Raw genomic sequence first — 24,917 nt, 5'->3', positions numbered from 1 at the left:
TGGAGGGATTTATGCATTTTACTTGCTAATAGTGTGAGGGTCAGATTACAGTTGCAGTGTATCAGCTGGAGGAAAAGTAAACTCTACATAAGCACTGCAGTTCCCCTCTCAGACAACCTGGTCTTTGCACACTATGCTGCACACTAATGACATAGACAAGAGTGAAAAATAGCTCCTTAATCTTTTCCTGGTGAATCCATTCTTAAGAACCAAATTTCTTTAAAAAGGTGAGGGCTGGAGCTAGCAGACCAATCTGGATGACAATCAGCACTGAGAACAGAAGGGAAACAAGAACATGTACACATAAAGGAAAAAAAATAAATCCAAGTTGGGGGATGAAAGTATCTATCACTGCTTGTAAATTCTAAGAACAGCTGTAGTTTCTGTTCTTGCTTTTCTGAGTTAATGTCCAAAACTACAGAACAGGATAATCTGTGCATACATTCAGCTGTGTATGACTTCCATTTTCAGAATCTGATAGTTCGATACTGAAGCACTGCAGAAGGCGATGTCACATGTGACTGTACACAGAAAATAGACAGAGCCTCCTCACAGCAGGGTGGGAACTCCACCCCCTCGAGGGCCTCAAAAATCTCTGCAGGGTAAATATATAGCTGATGTTGTAAACACAAAGTAGAGTGAGACAGAATTCAGGAAACTCAGGCTAACTTCAGAAGATGTTTACATTGACTATAGAAACTGAAAACGGTCTTTACATTGAGACAGGCTTTATTCTTTTCTGGATTAATACAGATTCTTTATTCAAACTTGTCAAAACCTAATGTACACACATTCTAATTTTAAATCTGAATTTACCTGATGCAAACATATTTTTTTTCCTTAAATTCACTCATTTTATGTAAACTGCTTTTTAACAGTTGCATCTATTACTGCTTCCATCAAATTTCATTTCATAGCATGGAAATATAGCTCTCGGTAGTTTTGCTGATAACTGAAGTTATGGATACATTGTGACTTTTATGCAGCAATAATTCTCAACTGGCTACTACAGTTTTAAATGATGCACTCAAAAGTACTATTCAACAATGTCTTTCAATGTAATTTCATATTCTTGAGTCATTGTAAGATTTTTCATTTTCTTTTGCATTAAAAAATGGATCACTGGCCAGGTTTTAAGAGTTTTAATATGCTAACCTGTCACTGTCATGTCAAAAAGAAAAAGGAGTTTGTGTCCTATGAAGTACCAATGAGAATTCTGTGGCCAAAACCATGGACTGGACAAGCACTTATACCAATACCATGTCCCAAAGTCCTTGTTGTTCTTTGTATACTCCACTCCTCCAAAGCAGCTTGATTATTTGTTCACAGAATGTTTTTATATTTTTCGAACAGAATATGAAAACCTGGAATGAGATTCTGGCCACAGTGAAGTTAAAAGGATGTTTTCCATCAACTGCATGGAAGCTAGGATTTCACAGTTTGGAGATTCAGGATTATTGTACGGGTTTACCATGCCAGTTTCCCATCGGCAAAATTTGAAGCTAAAACCAAACTGGCATAATTTTCTTCTTAATTTGCATCAAAAGGTCCTTGGTAGTCAAATTACTATATCTGCAAATACCAACCTTTGTGTTTAAGACTTAGTCCATAACATAAATACAGTTTTCCTACAAACTCGAAGTTTTTACATTTTTGGAGGCTGATAGTAATACAAATGGCCTTGATTTCTGTTGAAATTTATTCACTTCTCCCCTAAATGACTTGAATTCATCTGGCTTCATTGTATGATATTTTTCAATGTAAAGTGCTTTTAATCTCCTCTGAAATCACAGCTCAAACCACTTTAAACCTCAAAGCCCACTTCCAACAAATCAGGGAACTTCATATTGGAAAAACAGGGGGGATTTTGCCCACTGTGTTCAATCAACATAATTTTTTCTCCATAGAATCTAGCTGCATTTTTCATACACTGATTTTTTTCTTTCACGGACTAGTGAAAACTAGTTTTCTGAAACTAGGTTATGTAGTGACTTTGGTCCATTTAACAAGGTCAGACTGTTTATTCTTGACCAAATTCTTTCCCACTGTAAAAAGGTACTTTTAAATGCCACATTCCAAAACAGTGCCAGTAAGTCAATGAAGCATATTTTCCCACAAGAACTGATACCATGCACAGGCCCCTCCTTATTTAATTATTCTAGTGATTAAATTACATAAGGTGCACGATATCTTCAGTGTCCCAAATCATTTAAATCTATCAATCTACAGTGACAGCTGTGCTTTTATTAACCTAAATATTTTTACTCATTTCAAAGCAATACTGTCTGAGCACCATCAGACAGTAAAAGAAACTAAAAGAAATGCAATTAAAATTCTAAATATTAAAAAAAAATAACCAAATGCAAAATTCACTGTTGATTTAAAGATAGGCCTTCTTATTTGCCTTATAAATTGGCTTAAACTCATTGAAGCTTTACTGATTTACACCAGCTGAAGTATGTGACCTACCGCAATAACCGTAAGAAAATATAAACTGGTAAAGTATTTTCAACTTTTAAGCTATGTTTGCAAGCTAGTTTTTATTTAATGGAGAAAGAATATAAATATGTAAACAAAATTATTGAAAACACCATTACATTAAGAAGATGCCTATTTACCTCTGATGCTTTCTGTTTAGATGCTACAGTGAGCATGTTCTGAGATGTGTTTTTTTTACTGTATCATGGCACCCAGATCAACCTAGCATACTAAACTTCACAGCAAGATTTTCAAATTTTCCAGTAATCTTCTTTTGCATTTTAAGAATTAATTGATTGTTTCTGTCTTGCAAATACAGTATGAAGCAAACTTAGAAGAATTGCGTGGAAAGATGCACATACAAATAAAGCATACAAATCTTTTTTTCTGAGATGTACTGTCAATGGAATTACAGCACCAGTGGTAGAACACATTCTTTGAAGTGATCAGTAATACACTTGCAAGGTAGCCAAAACTCCTCTGCCTCAAATGGACATAAGAAGTAGATATTATTCTTATAGCATATTAGAAGAAATAAACTCAAATATTCACACTGAAGGTGTTTAAAAACATAGTACAGGAAAGTGTGCTCAATAATAATTCGATTCCAACAGAGCACCTTAAATATTCACAACCTTCTCCCCCCAACCATCACAAAAAAAATTCAAAATCTCTCCTATAGGTCTTTTCACAATGTATACATATACCATACTTTCCCTGTTTTTCAAAGACACAACATCCTCAAGCTGTATTAATTTATAGTATCTTTTGCCTGAAAGTTTAATCAAAATAGGGAGCTTATTCATTTTTACAGTATAGATGAGGAGGGGCAAGAAAACGTGAAATGATGATGGAAGTCATGCATTTGTTTTATTTAATAAAAAAGGTGTAGAAAGTCCTGTTTTCCTGAAAAAATCAAACAGGAGGATATAGTTTTCCTCTAGGACTTATTTCAAGTACTCCACTCAGAAGCTCTCAGCTTTCTCAGCATTTTGCTGTGTATTTTCCTGTTGATGTCCATGACTTTAGTGTCTGCATTTGTGCACTGCTTCCCACTGCTCCTCCCACCAGTATTTCCTCAGAATGGGGAAAGCTCATCATCTGATTCCTGTAAGGCAAATTGTGGTCCCTGCAGATCCATGCAGTGTAAATGATGGAAATGTAAATTATTAGCTCATACCTATACAAAATGAATGCTGAGGCACACTATAGGTTCAGTGACTTCTATATGCTATCAGAATGAATATTAGATGCTGATTCCAATCCCTTTTGTGCTGGTCTACAAAGGTACACAGCTAAACTCTTGTTTTGTAGGAAAAGCTTCAAAACTGCAGATTCTTGACATAAGTTTTCCCTTATGTTTGTGTGCAGCTTGCCTGGGATCCTGTAAATGGTGAAGAATGAACTCATTACAATGTCTGCTACCGACAGGCCTCTTGGTTCCTGGCTTTGTGTACCTTCAGCTGTCTCAAAAAATTGCCCACCGCTACCATCTGGCATGACGGGCTTCCCCACTCTGAGCTCCAAACACATCAGTAGCTGTGTGCGGCACTGTGGCTCTCAGCGATACAGTAGCAAGTTGGATCTGTCTTTTGGGGAGCTGCTTACAACCCTGGTGCACGTATTCTGCACTTGTTTTCCATTTTCTCTGGGCCCTCCACTGAATGAAACTCTTCCTCTAGGTCAGTAAGGGATTTCCCAGTCCAAAAATGTGGAACAGTTTAAGAAGCATGGCCGAATCTTTCTTTTGCTGATACCTGGAGTTACCACCCGATGTTTCTCCACACTCCTTGTAGAGTCCATATCTCATCTTTAGCAGACTACTACCATCTGCTAACATCCCTGTGCTATCCAAAGATGATTTTAAATTCCACATGCCAAAAAACTTTTCGTCTTATGTATCATAATGCTCTTGTCTGGAAGCTTCTCACACAGCAGAGGATCATCCAGCTGCCCCAGTGGATAAGCCATATACATCCATCCTTCTGTAAACTACATGAAAAGGGAATATAAAAATCTTTTGAGGATGTATTTTTTGCCAATGTATGGTTCCATTTAAGGTTGCACTTGCAATCAGAACTTCTTCAAGGTGCTCCATCTGTCCTGTCCTCAAACTTTTGCTCATACAAATCTCATACTGTAGAGATTCACACAGCACTAACTACATGTCTGGATTTTGTTGAGTGGCGTTAAGATATGATCATCATCCAAACTTGTGGCATTTCTGAGTCAATAATTCCATGGAACTGCAAGCTCTAGGATTTGTACCCAGAATGAACAGAAACGGTTCTGAAAGGGTTTTGAAAAGTGATAGGTGAAGGGAGAAGAACTCATAAGAGCTATTTCCAACACTGAAAATTAAAAACTCTGACTCTTGTTAACCTATTCAGCTTTTCAGCTCAAATAATTTTGTAATGTTGAAATGCATAAAAAATGTTGTCTAATATCCAGTACAGGCTGTGAAGTTGACAGTTCTGTAGAGCTGCAAGTTTCTTGTCTTCAGTGGAAACTCCCCCAGTCAGAGATTGTGTGTGCAAAGTCAAAGTCATCTCTTTTGGAAGCATTTCACTAAGTCCACTAAGCATTTTCCCCCCTGTTCCACAGAACAGTATATATGCTTTTTCAGATCCTTTGCGCTAGGAATAACGCTGTTAAAAATGTTTCTTCCAAACCCAGGTCATTTACCCTAAGTATAGCAGAAGAATCTGTGCAGTACAGGAGAAAGAAATACTGTGGACTGCCTTTTCCACTAGCTATTCAACTGTTCCTGCCCCAGCCAAAGAACTCTTGCTCTGAATTGCCTCCTAAGTTTTTTTGATAGTGTACTTTTTCCCCCCATCCTTTGGACTTGCTCAACACTATATACTTAGAACAATTAAGGTGAAAAGCAAGTAGTACAGCATTAAGGGTACTATTTATTCACTGTAATAAACAATTCTTATAAGATAAGGGTATTAATTTTGGATGATAATAGCCATAAAATATATGGTGCAGTCATTTCAGAATCATAGCTAAGGGTAAGCCCCAAGAACTAGCTGAAAGCACATCTCTTTCTCTACATATTTCTTCAAAACTTATTTCTTCTTTCCTGCCAGTGAACAATGAACTAGCTGTTTACATGGCAGGTTTCCATGGTTACAATCTTGCATTTGGGGCCCACATGGTACAACCTATATCACTGTTAAATCAAAAAATATCTCCTGCTTCCTAAGCAGAAAGTCCCTACTTTCGTTATTCCTCGTTTAAATCCACAACATGACCTCAGAACTCAATCAGCATGAACCTGCAGGTGGTTGTTTTCCCTCCTTTTTTTTGCATCAGTTTTCTCCTGTTTCTGTGCTTAGTACATCAATTGCTCATGTTTCTTAATGCTAGTTTGTTTTGGTTTTTTATCATCTGTTCTTTGTCACTTGGGCCCAGTAAATGAGCCTGTTTCAAATCACTCTTAACTTTAAAAGCAAAAACGTACTGAGTCTTCAAATAGTATGCAGTCATTCCATTTTTTAATTATTTTTTTCTTCTTTGCTGGAAAGCTACTACCAAGATGCCGATGTCATTACGATAGTTGCCCTGGAGAGCAGAACAGCTTGCTGACTGCAAACGAATTATCCACAGATCAGCTCTTCCATGCTGATCACAAGTTTAATGGGTATTTTCATAGTCTGCATCTGCAAAACGAGTTTTCCTTGCACTCATTACAGAAAGAGCAAAATCCAATGCAATGGTTAATTTATCTGCTCCTTTAGCTGTTCTGATTCACACTTGAATGCTACGGATTTCTGCAGTAGACAACAACTTTGTGCATTTTAGAACCCTCGTCAGCTTTATCTTCAAATCTCCTTGTTTATTCAAATCTCCTTTAACAAATCTCACACCTAATTTTTTAGTATGTCTCATTCAGTAACTAATCTATGACAGTTTTGCATATTTCATAGAGGCAGTTGCATTTTATTAGACCAATTTCAACTACTACCACTCCTCTGACAGACCTAAACAAAAACTCCAACCCTTGCTTGTACCTCCAAGCTCTGGCTTCTAGTCAGATGCAATTTACTGAACTATATTGGGAGCTTCTGATATATAGTAAGATGTCCTGGCTGGTTTTATGCTTTTGAAAAGCATTCTGCAGTCATCTTTCAGGACACTTATATTCCACTGAATTATTTCTTAATCTTGGCACTTACATGACTTTTTCCTTTTTTATAAACCCTAGTATTTTTACTACTTACAAGCTAATGTAGTTTATCTGATGAGAACAGCTTTTTCCATTGTCTTTTAAACATATAACTGTTCTGGAGTTTCAGAGAAGCAGATTCTAACTGTATCATCTTCTGATTCTTTTCAATAAGAAAACATTCCATCTCCACGGCAAATCTTACAAATCCCCAAAGTCCTTTTGGTTTCTTTGCTTTACCTTGACTACAAACCCCCATCACTGTCAGCCTCTGTGGTAGCTGTGTGTTGTAAGAATGCAAGTGTCCTTGGTTGTCTCTCTCTTCTTCCTCTCTGAAGCTTTCAGTACCCAATCTTGCTTGAATTGATGGCTGTCCTTGACATATTGCATCATGGCCTTATAGTGGACCTGAGCAGCTGAGGCCAAGTATAAATGCTCAAGTGCTGACAGAGCTGGGCTGCTTAGGAAAGTTATCAGAAGTCTCCTTTCTGTTCCTTTTCCTCACCATTCATATAGTGTACAATGCTGAAATAAGCTTCCCTGCCATCTTCACTAGGCATTTCTATTATTTGAGCTGGGAAAATGTGAGTCTACAGGATGCACAAAAAGTAACAAAATTATAAACAATCTCCTGATGGGTTAATTTTTTAGGTCCAGGTGTTTACTTCCACAGTAGTCTATTTTCCTGCTTACCTGTGTGTGCTAATTTTTCTGCTCAAGTCCTTTTTGAAGGTTATTTTTTTTGCTGACTTCCAAGTTTATCCACGCTTTTCTGGCATCCCTGGTTCCACCGAAGGTCTGACCAGGTTGGTTGTCATTTATTGATGTGATTTGCCAGGATCATCCCATTTCCAGATGGGGAACATTGAGACCAGACTTTCCACTACATGTGGAATTTTTTCAACTTGCTGTCCCAACAAGGATTCAGTTCTTGTTTTCAGATCATCTTTCATCCCTACCTGTGAAACTTTCAGGTTGTATTTTTGCTTCTTTAGTGAAGGATCTTTCTTTTACATCTCATTTTCATTTTTTCCTCTTTCATAGCCTTTATTTAAATTGTAGCCTCCTCTGGTTTTGAAGACCATGTCCATTATTTGCTCTGTCTCATCTTAATAAAGTTTCATGAGTTCCTTCTTTGGAAAATTAATTTGGCTTTGACATTTATGCCAATCCCTCTGGCCTGCTGACAGCTGTTTCCAGGACAAGTGGAGCTCATGAAGTGCATTTCTGAAAAAGCTGGCTATATAATGCACATCAAATCTTGAAGGGGCAAATACAGAGATATGGAACTGGAACAGACTACCACAGTTATCAAAATTTGCCAACTTGCATCACTGAAATTCACCATGCTCCCTCTCAGAGTTATTTTTATTTCTTGCCTGCATGAAATCCTACTGTAGGATGTTTCAGAATCTTTTGTCTTCCTGACAAAAGTTATTTATTTGAAGTTATATAAGTTTAAACTAACTAGTTCTCATGCAATCACTATTTTTTTAACATGTTCTCCCTATCTGGATCCTTGATGGTGTTTTTAGGCATCAATTGTATTTACTGTTATGATTCATTTTGTTAAAGTAATTCAGATCCTTCTTGTCTCACAGAAAGAGTGTCCTTTGTTCTCTGATTGTTACAGAAATCTGTCCTTCCCCATGACTGGTCCTGTCCAAAAACATCTCTCAGCCACAGAGAAACTGAGCAGCTTACAGTATTCTAAAGGAGGTCGGATCAACTAATTTTTGTGGTGGCATCACTATTTTATTATTTCTTATAAATTATCCTACATGTAACAGTCTACATTTTCACATGCTCTTTTCATGCATCTAAAAGATAACTCATAGTCCATATGTGATCTCTGCAGCTTGCTACCAAGCCATCTGTAAGGTCCCAAAACTGAGGAATTAATCTTGTAGCTCAGTAAATCTTTTAGTGTAACATATCTTCCTCTGGTTTTATCCACTGAAATGCTGAAAATGGGAAATCTAGAGAAATCTAGTTGAATTGTTTGGTGCCCCGTAATTTACTGAAATCTGGAAAATCTAAGGCTAATATACTTTCACTATTTATCAAATTATTTATCTCACCACATTTTGCAAGGATGAATGTATTACAGCTAAATTGACCTCTTTAATGCAAATACAAAGCACTGGTCATCTGCTGCCATTTAGCCTACAATAAGAAGGAATATAATGGAGTTAAATTAGGAATGGGACATTGAAGGCTGGACATCAAGGAAACTTTCTGAAAGTGATTATATAGAAGTTTTTGAACAGGCTCCCATGGGAAGTGATGGAAACCCTATTTCTGAGCACATTAAAATTATGGGCAAAACATTACAAATGCAACAATCTTACTTGTTTCACAGGACTAGATGATTTCTTAGCTCTTCTCCTCTTGAGCTCAAAAATTCCACACCAGCAATGCTGAACAAGTACTAGATATTGTTAGGCTAAGAGGATTTCCTGGGCTGTACCTGTACACAGGAATTCTCACTTAGAAAAGCCTCCTACAGCAGGACTTTGGCCAGCCTGAAGAGAACATTTACAGTTACTTCCCTGCCACTGCAAAAAAGTGCCAACAACTCATTTTTATTGCACATTAAGCCCTAAGAGCCTTTCTGTCAGCACTGTATGGACACCTGCCTTGACTCTGGAGTACCAGGAGCTCCAAGGACAGTATGCTACTTGGCCTGCTCCTCTTGCTTTGGATGTCTCACATTCAAGTACCAAACAGGCCCCTGCCTGCTTATTCTTTGTGCTCTGATAAGAACATAACCTGAGGCTGTATTTTAGTGTTTCGGGATGGTTTGAAATTATGTGGGAACAGTTTTGTAAATACACAGGGAGAGACCTTGTCAAACAATCAAATTGTTTTTACAATCCAGCCCACTCAATTATCTCTGGGAGTAGATGTAAAAACAGAGCCACTTAAATCAACGGAAAAATAGTACAAAGAAGATGTAAATCACTGGGTGGGGGAAATGCACCACATATTTTTACATCTAAAAACAAGAGACAGAAGTATGGTCACACAAAAGCAGGATGCTCTTTTAAAATATAGAGAAAATATGCAGTAGTACTTTTCTCCCTTCCTTTCTCTCTTTTACAACCTCTGCCCTGATTTTTTTAGCAGACTTGAGCATGGCCTGTTCCTTATAAAGTCAGTTCTATATCCTACAGTCTGTTCACCAGATATTTCTTTGAAACTTCTGATGCACTACTGTACCATTACTAATATCTACTGTATCTTGAGAAGAGAAGAGAAGAGAAGAGAAGAGAAGAGAAGAGAAGAGAAGAGAAGAGAAGAGAAGAGAAGAGAAGAGAAGAGAAGAGAAGAGAAGAGGAGCATGCTATTTTATCTTAACATCAACATATGAAGGCCTATTTCCACTGAGTCCATTTTTCTTGCACCAATGGAACTAGGCTGTTGCAAAATGACACCAAATTTCACCCTGAGGTGAAAAGGCAATGCCTCAGAAAAGCAGAATTAAGAGGAACCTAAGTAATACCAGGTGTCAGATTTAAAACAAAATAAAAAGCCTTCCTCACAGTGACAAAGTAAACTGCATCTCAGAGTAGAAATGGTTCAAACAGTAAGCAGGTTAGCTTATGAAAGATGGGTACTTCAGTAATTTTTATAGACAATGATCTAGATACAAGCTCTAGCGTTGGAAATTGCTACATTTCTGATTGCTGAGAGCTTTTTGTTCTCTCCCTCTTGAGCATCCTTTCTTAAACATTACCCTTTGACAGAGCAATAGTCAACCTTTGGTCCAGCCCAACAGAAACCTCCTTTGTTCTGACATAAACTGTGCTCAAAGTTGCACTTGTTTTCCTTTTTTTTTTCACCAGGATGAGGTAAATTTATTCTGCAGGCTTGCACTGGTGCAGCTGCAGCGTTGCAAAACATGCTCAGCTCAGTGTGGACAACCTCTGTCCTCACATATCATAAATTCTAATCTCTGCAACTCTAGAAAGGGGTTTTCTGGAAAAGGGCACAGAAAATATTCTCATGTGAAGCCAATTTGCTTGTTTACTGTGAAATAATTTACTTTCTTTGAAAGATTAAAAGATAGGCTTTTTGTGGTTCATGATAAACCTGGGTCTGAATCAGAGCAGAGGGCTGCATTCCCTGCATTCCTGACAGGTCTCAGGGGTGAGTCCTGGCATCAGCTGCAGAGGAACAGCACAGAGCGCTGAATGCAGGTCTTGGCACCGTGGGGGTAAAAAATATTTCAAACACTGATACAGATGCCCTTAGAAGTTTTGTTACAGTCAGATACAATAATAGCCTTAAATGAACCAGCTGGCTGGTTCACCTAACACCTTTAGAACAGTGTAAATCAGCAGGAGCTGCGAAGTTCTGAAAAACATTTCCATCTTTGAGTTACCTTAATTATACAAGGCCTCAGCTGAACACTCCAGATGTGGTTTCATAACTAACTCCAACAAACCTAAGGTGGTGGTGTCTAGGGAGTGGATGACCCCATCTTTCTGCTCCCCCTCCCCTGTTTGTCAGTGCTTTCAGTCTTGTGGCCACACAGTGATTTGCGTCTACTAAGCCACCTGGGAATTAGTAACTACTTTATACAGGGTTCATTTTCAGTCAGACTGCAAGGGAGCAACCAGTAATGCCAAAGAAAGGGAACTGATGGAAGTGTGCAGTCAAAAGGAGGGCACCCTTTCAGCAGCAGTAGAAATATTAAATCTACTTACACTGTGAAACAGCACCTGTAGATTATTTCTAGAACACGTCTCTAGAAGTAACAACCTTGTCATAAATCCCCTGTCTCTGTGAGAGCAGCCAGTACAACTCTTCCAGACAAGCCTTCCAGACAAGGTTCTTCTGATGGGTAACAAAAATTAAGTTGGTTTTGAAAATGATCTTATATTATTATAATGTAGATGAATAAGAAACTTCTGATTTCCTAACTTTGTTAATGTGTATTTCCATACTGCCCTTTGATTAATACTGTGAAATTGAATGATCTGTTTTGTCATTGTTATTTTCATGTAAATTTGGGTCTTCTTAGTGAAGATCTCATCTGAGTCAAGGCATCATAAATATATCTTAAAATGTTTTTACTTATCTGCAGACCTTACAGTCAACATGCTGATAATGATTTTTGTTCTTAAGATGACTCCAGAGATAAATGACTCATTTTATGTGATAGAAATAACCTTCCTAGAGGGTGTTGGGAGGATGCAATAAAGATCCCAGCAGATGTTAAAATATCTGAAAAATTCACTACTTTTTTCACAAAGCCAGACACACGGACTTTTCATGCAGAACTGTGTATTAGTAGGGAAGACAGATTTTCCTTAAATAAGACAACAATTTTGATCTTACTGCACTTCTAAATAGCCACAAGCTCCCAGCAGCAGCACTGAAAAGCCCAAACCCACTTATTTTGATCCACTGGACGGCTGTCTGTGTCTCATTTTCATTTCCAGGGACATTTGGGTGGACTGGACAAATGCACCATAATGACAGAACTGGAGATGAGGGCCCAGACCTCAGGTGATGTGCTTCCCCACAACAGTGAAGGGCATATCAAAACAGTGCAACTTCACCAGTCAGAGAGGGAAGAGTTATCATCTCCTTAAATCATGCATGAGATAAAATCAAGTATCACTGTACTGATTTGTACTAATTTCATTAGGACACTCTTTAACTCTTAGTTTAACCAGTGGCAGGTGGTTGCTTAATTTTCATAGTTCTCCTCTGATGCCTGATGATAACTGGGAGCTTTAAAGAGATTGCTGAATCAGGTCCATTTAGGGATCTTCAATGGACCTCAGGTTAAAGCTGCACTGCAAGAGACTTGGAAAAGGTGGCCATAAAAAAAGAGGAAAAAAAATGACAAAAGACGGGGCAAAGCAAAAAAAAAAATTGTCTGGGCTCTCATCAATCATATTGCCTCAGACAACCATTTACATTTACATTATTTACTGATGGAGAGCATTTACTGGAAAACTACAATGCAACAGTGGGTAGGAAACAGAGAAGTACTTATTGCTCTTTGGAAGAGAGTTTTTCTGTCATTTTCAGGTTTGTTGCTTACATATGTGTTTTTACAGAGTAAGCCCTGTTAGTGAAAATTATTTTATGCTCCCTTGCTACTATACCAACAAAATGAAATCCAAGTTCTTGCATGATGTGACATGTAAACCATTTGCACTGAAGTGACTGCCAGAAATGGATGGAAAGTTTTTATCCTGAAGAAATACTCAAATAAAACCCTGGCATAATCTAAAATTATTTACTGAAAGTAACTGCAGAATATTTTGCGTCCTCTCTTTTCAGAAAATTTAATCAGTTGGGTCTAGTACTCAACAACTTACAGCATCAGCAAAAAAAGTGATGTATTTTCCCTTCTGTGTTGGGTAAATCTAAAAACAAGTGTTTTGTTTTTTTTAAAAAGGAAGACATAAACCAATTTTGTTGGCATTTCATGGGGGAAAAAAACCCTTCAGTGTGCTGACATCTAAGGTAAAGCATGCATGTTTTCAAAGCAAGTATTGTAAGTGTGTTACAAACACTAAGGTTTTGCCAGTGTCACTCAAGATCCTGATACAGTCCAGGTTTTAAGAGCTGGATGGCCTCAGCTCCACCTAGATGCTCTGATCACAACTGCATGCATTTGTCTCACTTAACATTCCTGTATGCCATGATTCAGCTTCATTTCCTTTCTTTAATGCAGTCAAAAGTCATCAGAAATAGATAAATGGATTACTCCTTTTTGATAACACAACTTCAGATTTTCCAGACGCCCAATTGCTCCTTTGCTCAGAGAAAGTTAGAATGGAGGGCCCATTTTTCTGCGCCAGGAAAAATGTGACAGTTCATTAGCTTTTGCTATCCAACTCTAAAATCACAGTCACATCAATCTACCTCCTCTGTCCTACGGAGCTTCTCTGTTATCACAAGCCTATTCAAAACTTCCCCAAGGGCCAAGACCAACACTTGGAAGAGTCTAACTTTGCACAAAACCAAAAGCATGCCCTGCCCTCCACCAGCTCAGACACCCCGCCCAACCTCATTCCTCCTAATGCTGTTATTTCAGCCTCGTATCAGGTCTCAGTCTGAACACAGCTGGGAGCAGTGATCTCCACCCTGCCCCCCCAGCCTGTGTAACCTTAGTTTCAATCTTTTATTCATTCATTCATTCATTCACTGACAGAAATATCAAGAGGTTTCTTTAAATGACAGCAATATGCCTGGACTACCGGTCTGCCAGAAGGATTCCTCAGCATTGTGTAAATAACCAGCTGTTGGAGAGAGACTGCTCTGAAGATACCATTTGCTGCACCCACAGCACTTGGGCTGGATCAGTTTTTACTGGGCTACTTTCATGGCAAGCTCTTTTTGTCCCATCTGAAGAGTTTCTTTGTGAGCAATGAATGAGGATGCATCTTGGGAATGGTCTGATACTTCAAAAGATGATTCTTGTTTATCTTGCAGTAAGCTTCTCCTCTGAAGGAAATGCTGCAGAGCCCTTGTATTGATCACAGTGATAGTCTTTTATCACTGGGCTGTCTGCACTATCACTATCGAACACAAATCTTTGCAAGCTCTGACTTTTATTAATTGATATGTGTATATGTATATTCTGTCTTTTATAATGCAATACTTTTTTTCTGCAAATGCTTCAAAACAAGCTGGTCTTGCTGAAGTCCATGAAAGTTTACTCCCTGCCCGGTGAATAATTGCAATTTAGACTATTTTTGGGATAGTATAGTCAAGAATGTCTTTATGTTTAAAACCCAGAAGTTTAGGGGTTTGGAGCCATTTTGTTTAGCTGTGTTTCCTCTACTACATTTCAATGGAGGTAAAAACAAAGAAGCATTTGCAGACTGAAGGAGTTAGCCAAAGGTGGAAGTTAAAATCAGAAAAGGAAAATTGACAGCTAAAACACATTAAATATAAGTTTCTAACCTGCAATCACTTTGTAGGAGCAGTGAGGACTGACATTAAAAACCATAGCACATTTATCACATTCTAAGTAACACACCCTTATAGTTTCCTATATACTCGGACACAAGTTTATTTTGAAGATGTTGAAAACTGTTTTAAAATACTTATTAACTTTTAACTTAAATTTGAAACTATTAATTTTTTAACTTAAGAAGACCAGTGTCATTGCTGGCTTTGTCTTTTTTTTACTTACACCTATGCTATATACTTGATTTCTCCCTGATCACAGAATAATTCAACTATTTTAATATTCTTTAGCTTAGCTGCAATGACACTTGGATGCTTATCTGAACACAGTACAAACTTGAATGTAGATAATCCCTTAGCCTGAACATCTCTGGTTCACAGCAGCACCAAGAGTACCAGCTCATGGTTTTTAACACATGATTTCTAGCAGGCAAGTATTAGATATTTGAGCAAATGAACATACTTTAAAAGAAATCCTGGCAGTGTTCTCTTTGCTGTGGTAGATTTCTGGGTGTTTTAAACTTCCTTCCTAAGAAGGCTACATGGTCATGGAAAAACTCCTGCTCAGTTCTGTATGTATTTTTTCCTCATTTAATGCAGAACTTTTCAAAAATGTCTGTCTGAAAACCTTGCAGCATTCTGCAGTTTTAGCCTAAATGATTTTATGCACCAACACAAATACTCATTGAAGCTGGTGCTGACTGGTAGCTGGGAAACAAAATAAGAACAATTCAGGAAGAACCATTCTCTCCTTTTCTTCTGCTTTGAGTTACATGACCAGTCTTCCCAGCATCCAGATTCTTTCACCTTTGGACTAAACAACATCGTACAGGCAATGAAAAAAACTAGCCCTAAACCACAGGTTTACAATGTTTTATGTGACAAGGATACTTCCCTATGTTTAGCAAGATGATGTAATTTTCTGTTGCTTCCTGCCTTCGTTCACCCTGAAGCCAGATGACCATAGTTACATCACATGACAATGGGAAGACCCTTGCACAAACTAACAATGAGAACAAATTGCTTCTCATCAACATGAGCCAGGTAATTTTTACAGTATGGTGTAAAATGCAAAGTGGACCCTTTCAGTTTCTCTTTTCAGCAGTTCTGCCTTTTCTGTCTTTATTGTGAGAGCTACTGTCATGGCAGTTGGGATACTCAGAATAGAAAAAGAAAACAAAAAAACCATGAGCAGACAACAAACCCTAAAGATACCCAACATGCACACAGCATGGCAGCTCCTCAATATGCTCCAGAGATGCTGTGCCAAGCAACAGCAGCTGATTCTGGGGGCAGGGCCAGCAAGTGTGGAAATGGGGTCAAAAAGCAAGGAGCTGGCAGGGTTTCTCCAGCATTAATGGAGGAGAGAGCAAAATCTGCAAGTGAGCTCATGTCTGAGCCAAGGACAACCAAGAGGGCTGGTGGGAGAGGGGCAACAGTGGCAAGAGACCTGGTGATACTGGGGGTCCTCTTTAACAGCTGGCTTGGGAAACAGCTGTGATTTTTGGCCCCCAGATCCACTTGAGCTTCCTCCAGCGCAACCCTATTTGGAATCATTCAGTAACATATGGAAGGAAGCACTGAATGCACACTCACAGAGGTGGAAAATCTGAGCACGATGTGTGGCATTTTCACAAGTATCTGTGTGGCTTTTTCAGGCAAAATACCTGGGATTCAGCAAGAGCTTTATTTTAAAATGGATACTTCGGAAACTTTAACCATAGGGGTCTGACTTAATTTACACAGGAAGACAGTATCACTACAGAAGCTTAACAGATGGGAGTTTCAGAAAACTAACACATACCTATCCCCTCTGTAATCAGTCACGATGGAATTAGAGCCAGTAGTCAGAAACTGATTACTTGATTACAATGTAATCACCACAAGTTCAATCCTGGCTGGTAAGCAATTGTTTTCAGAGACACAAGTAACTTCAGTTGTAGACATGGTTCAGACTGCAATGCTAACAGAAAAATAAAATCCTTCAGAAACTTACCACTGAGGTAAGAGCCATCTGAAAACTGTAGATTCGTGCAAGGCCAAAGTCAGCTAGCTTTATCTGCCCATTGCTGGTAACAAGGATATTTTGGGGTTTCAGATCCCGATGCACCACACGATGCGAATGCAGAAAATCCAGTCCCCGAAACAGCTGAAGCATCATATCCTATATATAAAGATAAAATCAATATTCAGTTATCAAGACAAGGTGGCAGGCAAACAAGTAAATCCCCTGTCATAATCTGAAAAACTAATTTAATAAACAGTGACTTAAATACGTGTACAGGAGATAAAACCAACTATTAATGTAAAACGGTCAGGATGTTGCAAGAATGAATGGAACAGAACCAATGTCCTTATCGAGTTAGTGTATGGTTTCTAGTTGAACTATCTGAGGTTGATTGACACTAGTATAAAGATAAATCAATATACTTTAAAAAATAGCAAAAGCATGTTTCTAAATCCCTGGACAACTTCAAAAGAATGCTGTCCAAGTAACAGAAGTACATAGCAGTTTTGTGCTCTTTGTATTCTCACCAGCTTATGCTTTGCCCTTCCGTGGTGAAGTGAATTTTTATCATTCATTTTAACAGGCATAATGACCTGTTTCAAACAGAAAAACTGTTTAAGTGGCAAACTTAATTTTATTTAATGTTATAGAGGGAAAAGGTTCAGGTGGCAAAACCTGTTGTATAGAATTTACTGAATAGGACAAAAATTACCTTTAGATGAAAGTTTAGCACTAAAACAGTGTAATAATCATAATCCTGATTCTTCTTTCTGTTTTGTTATGGTGATACAATCTTCCATGACATTTCCACAGCTGAAGAAACTATTTTATCTCTACTCATGTTTTGACAATCTTAGTAATGTGAAAAGAATGAACCAGCAGACTCAAAACCAAATACTAGAAATCCCCTGCATTCCAAATTAGAAGGATACTGTCAACTTGAAAATTATATTTGCAGAACAGGCAGTTACAAGAAGATGCTGCAATAAGAAAGAAAAAAAAATGGACAAAGAAGTTTATTTTCTGCATGCAATTGACTTGAGCTCATGAAACTGCAGTTCTGTGTATGCTGGTGACATATGCCTTTTCCATAAACCATGCAACAATCCTGTTGTTAGCAACCAAAAAGATCTTGGAGAAGGGCATGGCATGAAAAGAAAAGGGAGGAAGGATAACTTGAGGTTGGTTGTTTTTGTTCTTCTCTATGGACCTGGGCATGTTGCAAGTAAATATTCAAAGCACACTACTGAAAGGAATTATATCTGAACATGGATGTAAAAATAGCTCAAAACATTCAGCTTGATAATACTGGTTAAGTTGGATGCATTTTTAAGGTAGGCTTTAGAGATATTCCTAAGTAATTTAATACAAAATAATTCCTTTTTTGTGATGTTTCCTGATCACTTACATAGAAAATATTACATAATATATAGATATTAAGTTTGGAAGCGCTCATCTGACCTCTGATAAAACAAGGCCATTTCTGTATACAGTCAGCTCAAAAAAGAATCAACTTTTATTTGAAAACCCCAACTACAGAGATTTTACCATGAAATTATGGATGCTGTGACAGTATTAAATTATTATCACCTCTGAAGGAAGGTGGTGAACTGAGAACTCCATTTCCTGCTAGCTTATGCCTTTTATTTCCTTTGCTTTCCCAGAAAAATATTGGGAACCAAAAATTTTGACAACTGGTATAATACTGTTTGGACTTTAAAAGAAATACACAAACTATACAGGTTTTTCTTGCAGTTCAGAAATTTGTAAGAACTTGGGCTACAGCTCTGCAGGTTTCAGTTATCAGTAGAATTAATGTATGCAATATCTGGTCACTCTGTGCCATGTTTTCACCAAATCCCAAAAGTCTTTGGATCAGTCTTGCAGACATGAAAAACATGCCAACAACATTTAGGCATATGGTTATTTAAAATATGAACTTAGTGTTTCACTGAATTTGGGCCAATTTTTTTTCTGTTTTATTCCATGTTGACATAGTATCAAATAAGAAAATTATTTAAAGAACTGAAGTATTAGTCAGTAGACCCTGGCAAGTTCCTTTCTGGCGACATTTATGTATCCTATTCATTTGTCAACTCTGTCAACTCATTCAGGCAGTTACCAAACATATCAAGAATATTTTTTCCAACAACTGATGCTGGTTTTGTTTCAGCTTTCTTCCTCAAGCTCACCCTAACACAATTCTGCTCTGGTCATTCCAAGATTCAAGCAATGCCTTCAGGTTCTAAATTCAAAGTCTTCTTCCAGCCACAGGTAAAAAAAGAAAATATCTGAAAATGGAAACTGGTATATCTTTCTCTCTACCCATCAGAATCAAAAGATGAATATCATTTACAGAAGTTCTCTTCACACACAAAAAATAAAACATGCTGCAGAAAAGTGAACTGGGAGTGTAAATTTAAAAGGTGTTAGAAAGAAGAAGAGCAACTGGAGGGAAAAAAGTGCCATATATCCTCTTCCAGGAAATTCAGGGTTAGTCCATATAAGCTGTTTTCCAGTATTCAGGTGGGACTGTTGATTACACTTATTACTTTCTATGATCAGTATTACCAGATATCAGTTCAAAATTATCTGGAAGAACAACCCAAAGTTTTGTGTGTGTAAAGAAGGGCACTTGGATGAAAAAAGACTGTTTGCTATTCATGATTCCCTGCTTTTAAATTCTCAGCAAGTTAGAGCAGAAGCCAAAATCATAGGCTTATTATTATGAACTTCAAATAGAAAAAAACAAATGCAGCAGTTTAAAATTTCATGATGCCTGCAAGCCTAGTCAAAAACCATCAGGCCTTGCTTTTGGAAAATTATTTCATTCACTTGGTCAGCCACTTCAAGAAACATAAGGCAGGGTCTGGGATCTGTGCTTTCTTTGACACTGTAACTAATATCAGAAGATACTAACCTTTGCTAACAAATTGGATAAAGGCTGTAAACATGCACAAGCCAGATCACTACCTAATTAAATCAGGATAATTTCACTCATCTAACGGAAATGCATCCATTTTTATTAGTGACGAATACCCAGTATTATCTCAATTACCAAGTTCTAGAAAAAACTGCAGGAGAGTCTTCATGTGCCTCAAGGATTAGTTTTTTCCATTTCTGTTTTAAACTGAGAAATTTTCTGCGGTAGATAGGCATACCACACTTTGGAATTACAGGGACAATCATATTTAGGGACAATCATATTTCAAAAGCTAATTGAAAAACGATCAATTCTATGCAACAAACAAAAACCTTTGTGTCTTAAGAGATTGAAGGAACAAGCTCTAATGAGTCATGATCAAACCTCTACTTATGTTTATCAGTGCTCTTTGGATATTGTATGTTTGCAAACAAAGACACAGAATGTGCCTGTTGTTTCAGATTAGAGATTTCTGCCATCACAAAACCTAGGATAGTTGGCTGTTGCTCAAGTTGAAGATACATGCACACATTATCCCACTGCAATTACTTTCAGACAATCACAGGTTTACTTTTTTTTCTTTTTCAGGTTACATTTTCAATGCCATCTATGTGCAAATATAAAATATTACCGTGTAACTCAACTGAAAACTGAAAATTGAAAACTATTTTGGAATGCAATGAACAAGTACAACTTCTTTAGAGCAAAACATGTAGCTTTAATTTTGTAAAAGTCTCATAATGAAAACAGGAATGAATTTTTTTATGGAAATGCTGCATCTCTGCTTGTTCCACCATATAAGGTATTGACAACGATTGCTCAGTCTGACATTTACTGAATTTATCAGCTCTGAATGCCAGGACCAAATTCTGATGAACTTTTCAAGCTACACCATATTATGTCAGGAGTGTCAATAATACACAGAAAAATATCCTGCATATTCCTCCTCTGTCCCCAGTGAGGATGGGGCTGGGCTTGGGGCTAGGCTGAGCAGCTGCTTCTGCTGCCTCTGCCAAAGGCAATATTAATGGCTTGTACTTCCTGACTCAGGCAGCAGGAACAGAAAGCCCGGATTTCTTATACATTTTTGTCTCCACCTTGTCCTACCCCTCTTGACTCTATGCTTCACTGACCCCTCTTAACCCTCCTCCACCATCTGATCCATAAATCCCTTCCAAGCCATTGGCTTTCAAATACCACTCTGATCCTTTAAGAGTGACCCACCATCTTGACTCCCAAGAAAAATATCTGTTAATTATCTGCAGCAACTTACTGCTTGTTTAAGACCTGCCAGATTCTTTGGAGGACTCTGCCTAACTAACTCAAAAGAGGATGGCACGGCTGTCAACCAAAACACTCAAGTATCTACTCAAAGACAAAAGAAACTAAAAGAAACTATGGAGCTGGTTTCAGTGTCATGCCTAGGACCAGCAGCCAGGACAGCAGAGGCCCCAGCCAGGGGACACCAGGGGCTGTGCCCTGCCAGACACGCTCAGCTCCAGCCAGCTCCCACGGACCCACCGCAGCGCGCGGCTGCGCCCGCCACGAAGGAACATTCAAGGGCAGAAAAGGCTGCAGGGAAAGAGGAGAAGAGAACAAAGGGAGTGAGAAACTGCACAGGAAGCACCAAGGTGAGAGAGGAGGAAGAGAAGTAGAGGAGAAAGAGAAAGCAGTCCATGGTGGAGCAGTTATCCACACGGCAGATACCCCCGAGGGAACTGCAGCCTGTGGAGATGACCTAGGGTACAGCAGGCACAAAGAGTGAAGAGGAAGGAGCAGGAGAAAGGAGCTGCTCCTGTGCTGCTTGGGCTGGGGAGATTCAGAAGTTAGGTACAGCCTGGAAAAAGGCATGAGGAAGTGTTATTTGAATACCTGTTCTTTTTTTGCCCACCACTTGAACTAGCAAGTATCTACCTTGAATGGCATTAGACTAAGTTGATTTTCCCCAGGATAAATCTATTTTGTCCATGATGGTACTTGGTAAGCAATCCTTCTCTCTTATCTCAGCCTATGAGTTTTCTTGCTCCTTGTTGCTCTCTACTTTCTATAGCTGAGGTGGAAGAAGTCAGTGAGTGCCTGGATGGGAGTTTGACTGCTGGAGTAGGCTAACCCACCACCATGGTGAAGTAGGGATGCTAGATTTTGTCTTGGTAAAGGGGAACAAAGTGAGACGCAACCTGAAGGAAAACACCAAGAGCAATATATCTTCAGAGAACACATGCACCCTGAGGTAACATACACTCATGACTGGCTGCTCCTTCTGTGAAGCGCATGCTTTTCCTCCGCTGGCTACAATGTGAAGAAAGAAAAACCTTTAAGCAGGTTGTCCTTTGTTAGAGTGATAGGAGTTCCTAATATCAAAGAGAGTAATTCAGTGGAAACCTACAAATATACTCAGTTGTGTCATCAAATAAAAACAACAGAGTACAAAGCCTTGCAAACGACAATAGACCCTAAATTTGTACTAACACACAGGTTTATACATTTTTGGTGTATTTTCCTCTTTCAGCTCTATTTCTATGCTAATATTTTGTAAAGCATAACAATCCTTTGGCATCTCCTAACGCTTCTCCTACTCTTCTGTGGAGTACCTCATGCACCTTCACAAGTTGCATCCTTCACCCAAAGTTTCTGTCTATCTGCAACTCGTTTTTCTTTTTGCTGAGCAGAATGGAATGCCCCTATTTCACATGGCAGGTGTTGGAATACTCATCCTGAACAATCCCTGTAGGAGTGTCTGCGTAAAAGGCAACCACAAGTGTAAACAAAGGGGATGAGTTTTAGACAGCAATGTGCGATGAATCAGTCAAGGCAGTTTCATTAAAAGGCTCACTGCCTCTCACTGTAACAGGACCTTCTCAGAGCAGAACGGGAGAAGATGAGGCTTCTTTCATATCCTATTCAGTTATATAGAATGCTCAATCACTGAACTGCTTCCAATTTAAAGGGTGATTTTACACATGCTGGAACGAAAGTTTAAAGAGCTGTCCCATTCTCTGAAGCCTATTTTTGAAGCAGAATAATTACAGCCCTTCTATGGTGATACTTTGTAACAAACAGTCAACATTAATTAATGCCAAAAAAACAATGGCATTCCTGAGGAATTACACAGTACAGATACATGAATAGCAAAGGACATGATTAATGTTGTTACACTGAATCCCAAAGGCATTAGCAATAATGTAGTGATTCCCTGTTAAATGCGGTGATTCTCTGTTTTAATTTTTGTCCTCACACTAGGCTGGGAACCCATCACATCAACCTATCTAGAATGCCATGACTGTGATGGTGGGGGCAGATGCAATTTGCCACTGTCTGTGGAGCTGCAGGATACTCTTCTCCATGCAGCTGGCTCAGTGCAGTGGCGGGGGCACAGTAAGAGGCAGACAGATCCCTGCCCTCGTGCCTTGTTCCTTTTCTCAGAAGAAAGCTATTCTGATCAGTCTCCCTGCAGGGCATTAAGAAAGGGGATGAGGAGGCTGTCTTTGCCTTCTCCTAGCCACATCATAACTTCTGAGGACTCAGCCACGATCCAACCAAATATATATGGGATACAGAGCTCTTCATCTTCTTTACATGGAGTAACTCTTTATTTCAGAGTAATCCTATTGCTTTCCATAAAAGTATTCACAGGGTAAGGGTCATTCCTCAGAAGAGAAGACTGCTGTGATACTCCTGTCAATTAGCTAGCAAGTACCAAGAGAATGTGAACTTCACAGCATTTTCAATTTAAATATGTTTATTGTTTTGATAAGAGAACAATAAATCCAAATGATCTATTCACTTAGCCCTATTAATCAACCTTACTATACAAGATAATATATTCATTTTCTATTCATAGACTAAAATACTGTGCAGAGAAAGGTACTCTCAATTTATTTAGTGTATTATTAATGTCTGATAAGCACATGCAAGGAATTGGTCTATTAAGTGGTTGTGTTTTCTGTGCTGATATCTAAAGGTAAATAATTTGTTCAAAAATAATTAAGTTACATATATTTTTAAACATGAAGTAATACACTTGTGCAATTATCTTTGAATTGTAAAACTATTTTAATCATATGAAACGTACTTTAATGCACTTGAGAGTAGATTAAAAGGTATGTTAAAATATATTTTAACATTCTCAGCCTCTAATCTATTTTTAACTGCTTTTGTAAGAAAGCAAGCACAGCTCATAAAGGGATTTTGGATTATCCAACTGTTAGGATGAAGAACCCTACAGACACGCACACTCACAAAAGGATGCATGTATGTATACATGCATTATAATGTTTTGAATAATCCCATTGAAGACAATGCTATCTAGAGTAGTCCACTGCAATAAACAATGAAATGAATATGGTTGTGTTGTTTGGTTTCGTGTTTCGTTGGTTTTCTGTGTTTGTTTTTTTTTTTAACAGCTAGAATTATTTGTGTAGCAATTTAAAAGATAAAATACCCGGAGGAGTGCAATCTATAGAACTACTGTTTTGAAGACTGCTTTGATTGCTATTGGAAGTAGCAAGGTAATCAAGATTAGAAAGACCTAAATAAATTACTTTGAAATACAATAATTGATCAATTAGTTCAGAGCTAGCCTAGTAAAAATAGCAAATGCCACTATTATGCATAGACCTGCCTATATATTATGACCATTATATGTCAGTCCCAATCAAAAGTACTGTAACTGTGCACAAGATTCATGAAAAATCCAACATTTTAACTGAATTACGAAGGTCCACAGTAGTATTTGAAAAGCTTTGAGGCTTGCTGATGCTATTGCATGGTTGTAATCTTATGACTGAATTCCATGAATGTATCTCATAGCCTTTAGTAAACTGTTTTCCCTTGCTGTGCACCTGTACATAAGACTGAACTCAATCCACAGCCACAGCAGGCTTACATGTTCTAGTCCCTTTGCTTAAACTTGCCAACTGTTCCTTCTGAGGTAGAAAAGAACTGCCACAGGAGAGCCTGACCAAACATATTTTGGAGTGCTCCAAACACTCCTCAAACACCAGAGCTCAGCAGCAGCAAAGGCAACATGAGTAGGATTGGACTATCACAATTTATGCCCCTGACTGTGTTGAAGGAACTGCTCTGAGTAACCTTCTGTTTACCCTCCTTAATTTAAGCACCTGGATTCATATTTTATGGGTTGGTAAATTTTAATCTAAGTAGTTGTCTGTTTTACCAGAACCGTAATGCTGATAGATTCCCAGGCTGATCTCAGTAGCTGTGAACCAAAGACCAATTTCAGTATATAACATGTCTACTTAACATCTCTGGGGGACATAAGTACATACACATGCTTGGGCACACACGTGGATACATTTTATTTAAGTTGATGTAAGTCCTTCCGCATCAATTTCTAACTTTATAGTTCAACACCTGTCAAGTCAGTTTGCAAT

At 38.3% G+C, this 24,917-nt stretch overlaps 1 protein-coding gene across 3 annotated transcripts in view; it reads right to left on the bottom strand.

The window, feature by feature from the left end:
* Positions 1-24,917, bottom strand: part of CDK6 (cyclin dependent kinase 6) — a 130,915-nt gene that overhangs the window by 56,783 nt on the left and 49,215 nt on the right. For all 3 annotated transcript variants that reach the window (XM_084215032.1, XM_084215033.1, XM_084215031.1), the window contains exon 4: positions 16,590-16,757. In XM_084215032.1, the coding sequence (XP_084071158.1) occupies positions 16,590-16,757 (168 nt within the window). The remainder of the gene's footprint in view (positions 1-16,589; positions 16,758-24,917) is intronic.

This window comes from Fringilla coelebs, assembly GCF_963513975.1.
Source record: "Fringilla coelebs genome assembly, chromosome: 1".
NCBI lineage: Eukaryota > Metazoa > Chordata > Aves > Passeriformes > Fringillidae > Fringilla > Fringilla coelebs.
Note: the sequence above shows the minus strand (reverse complement) of the source record. Positions and strands in the feature narration are given on the sequence as shown.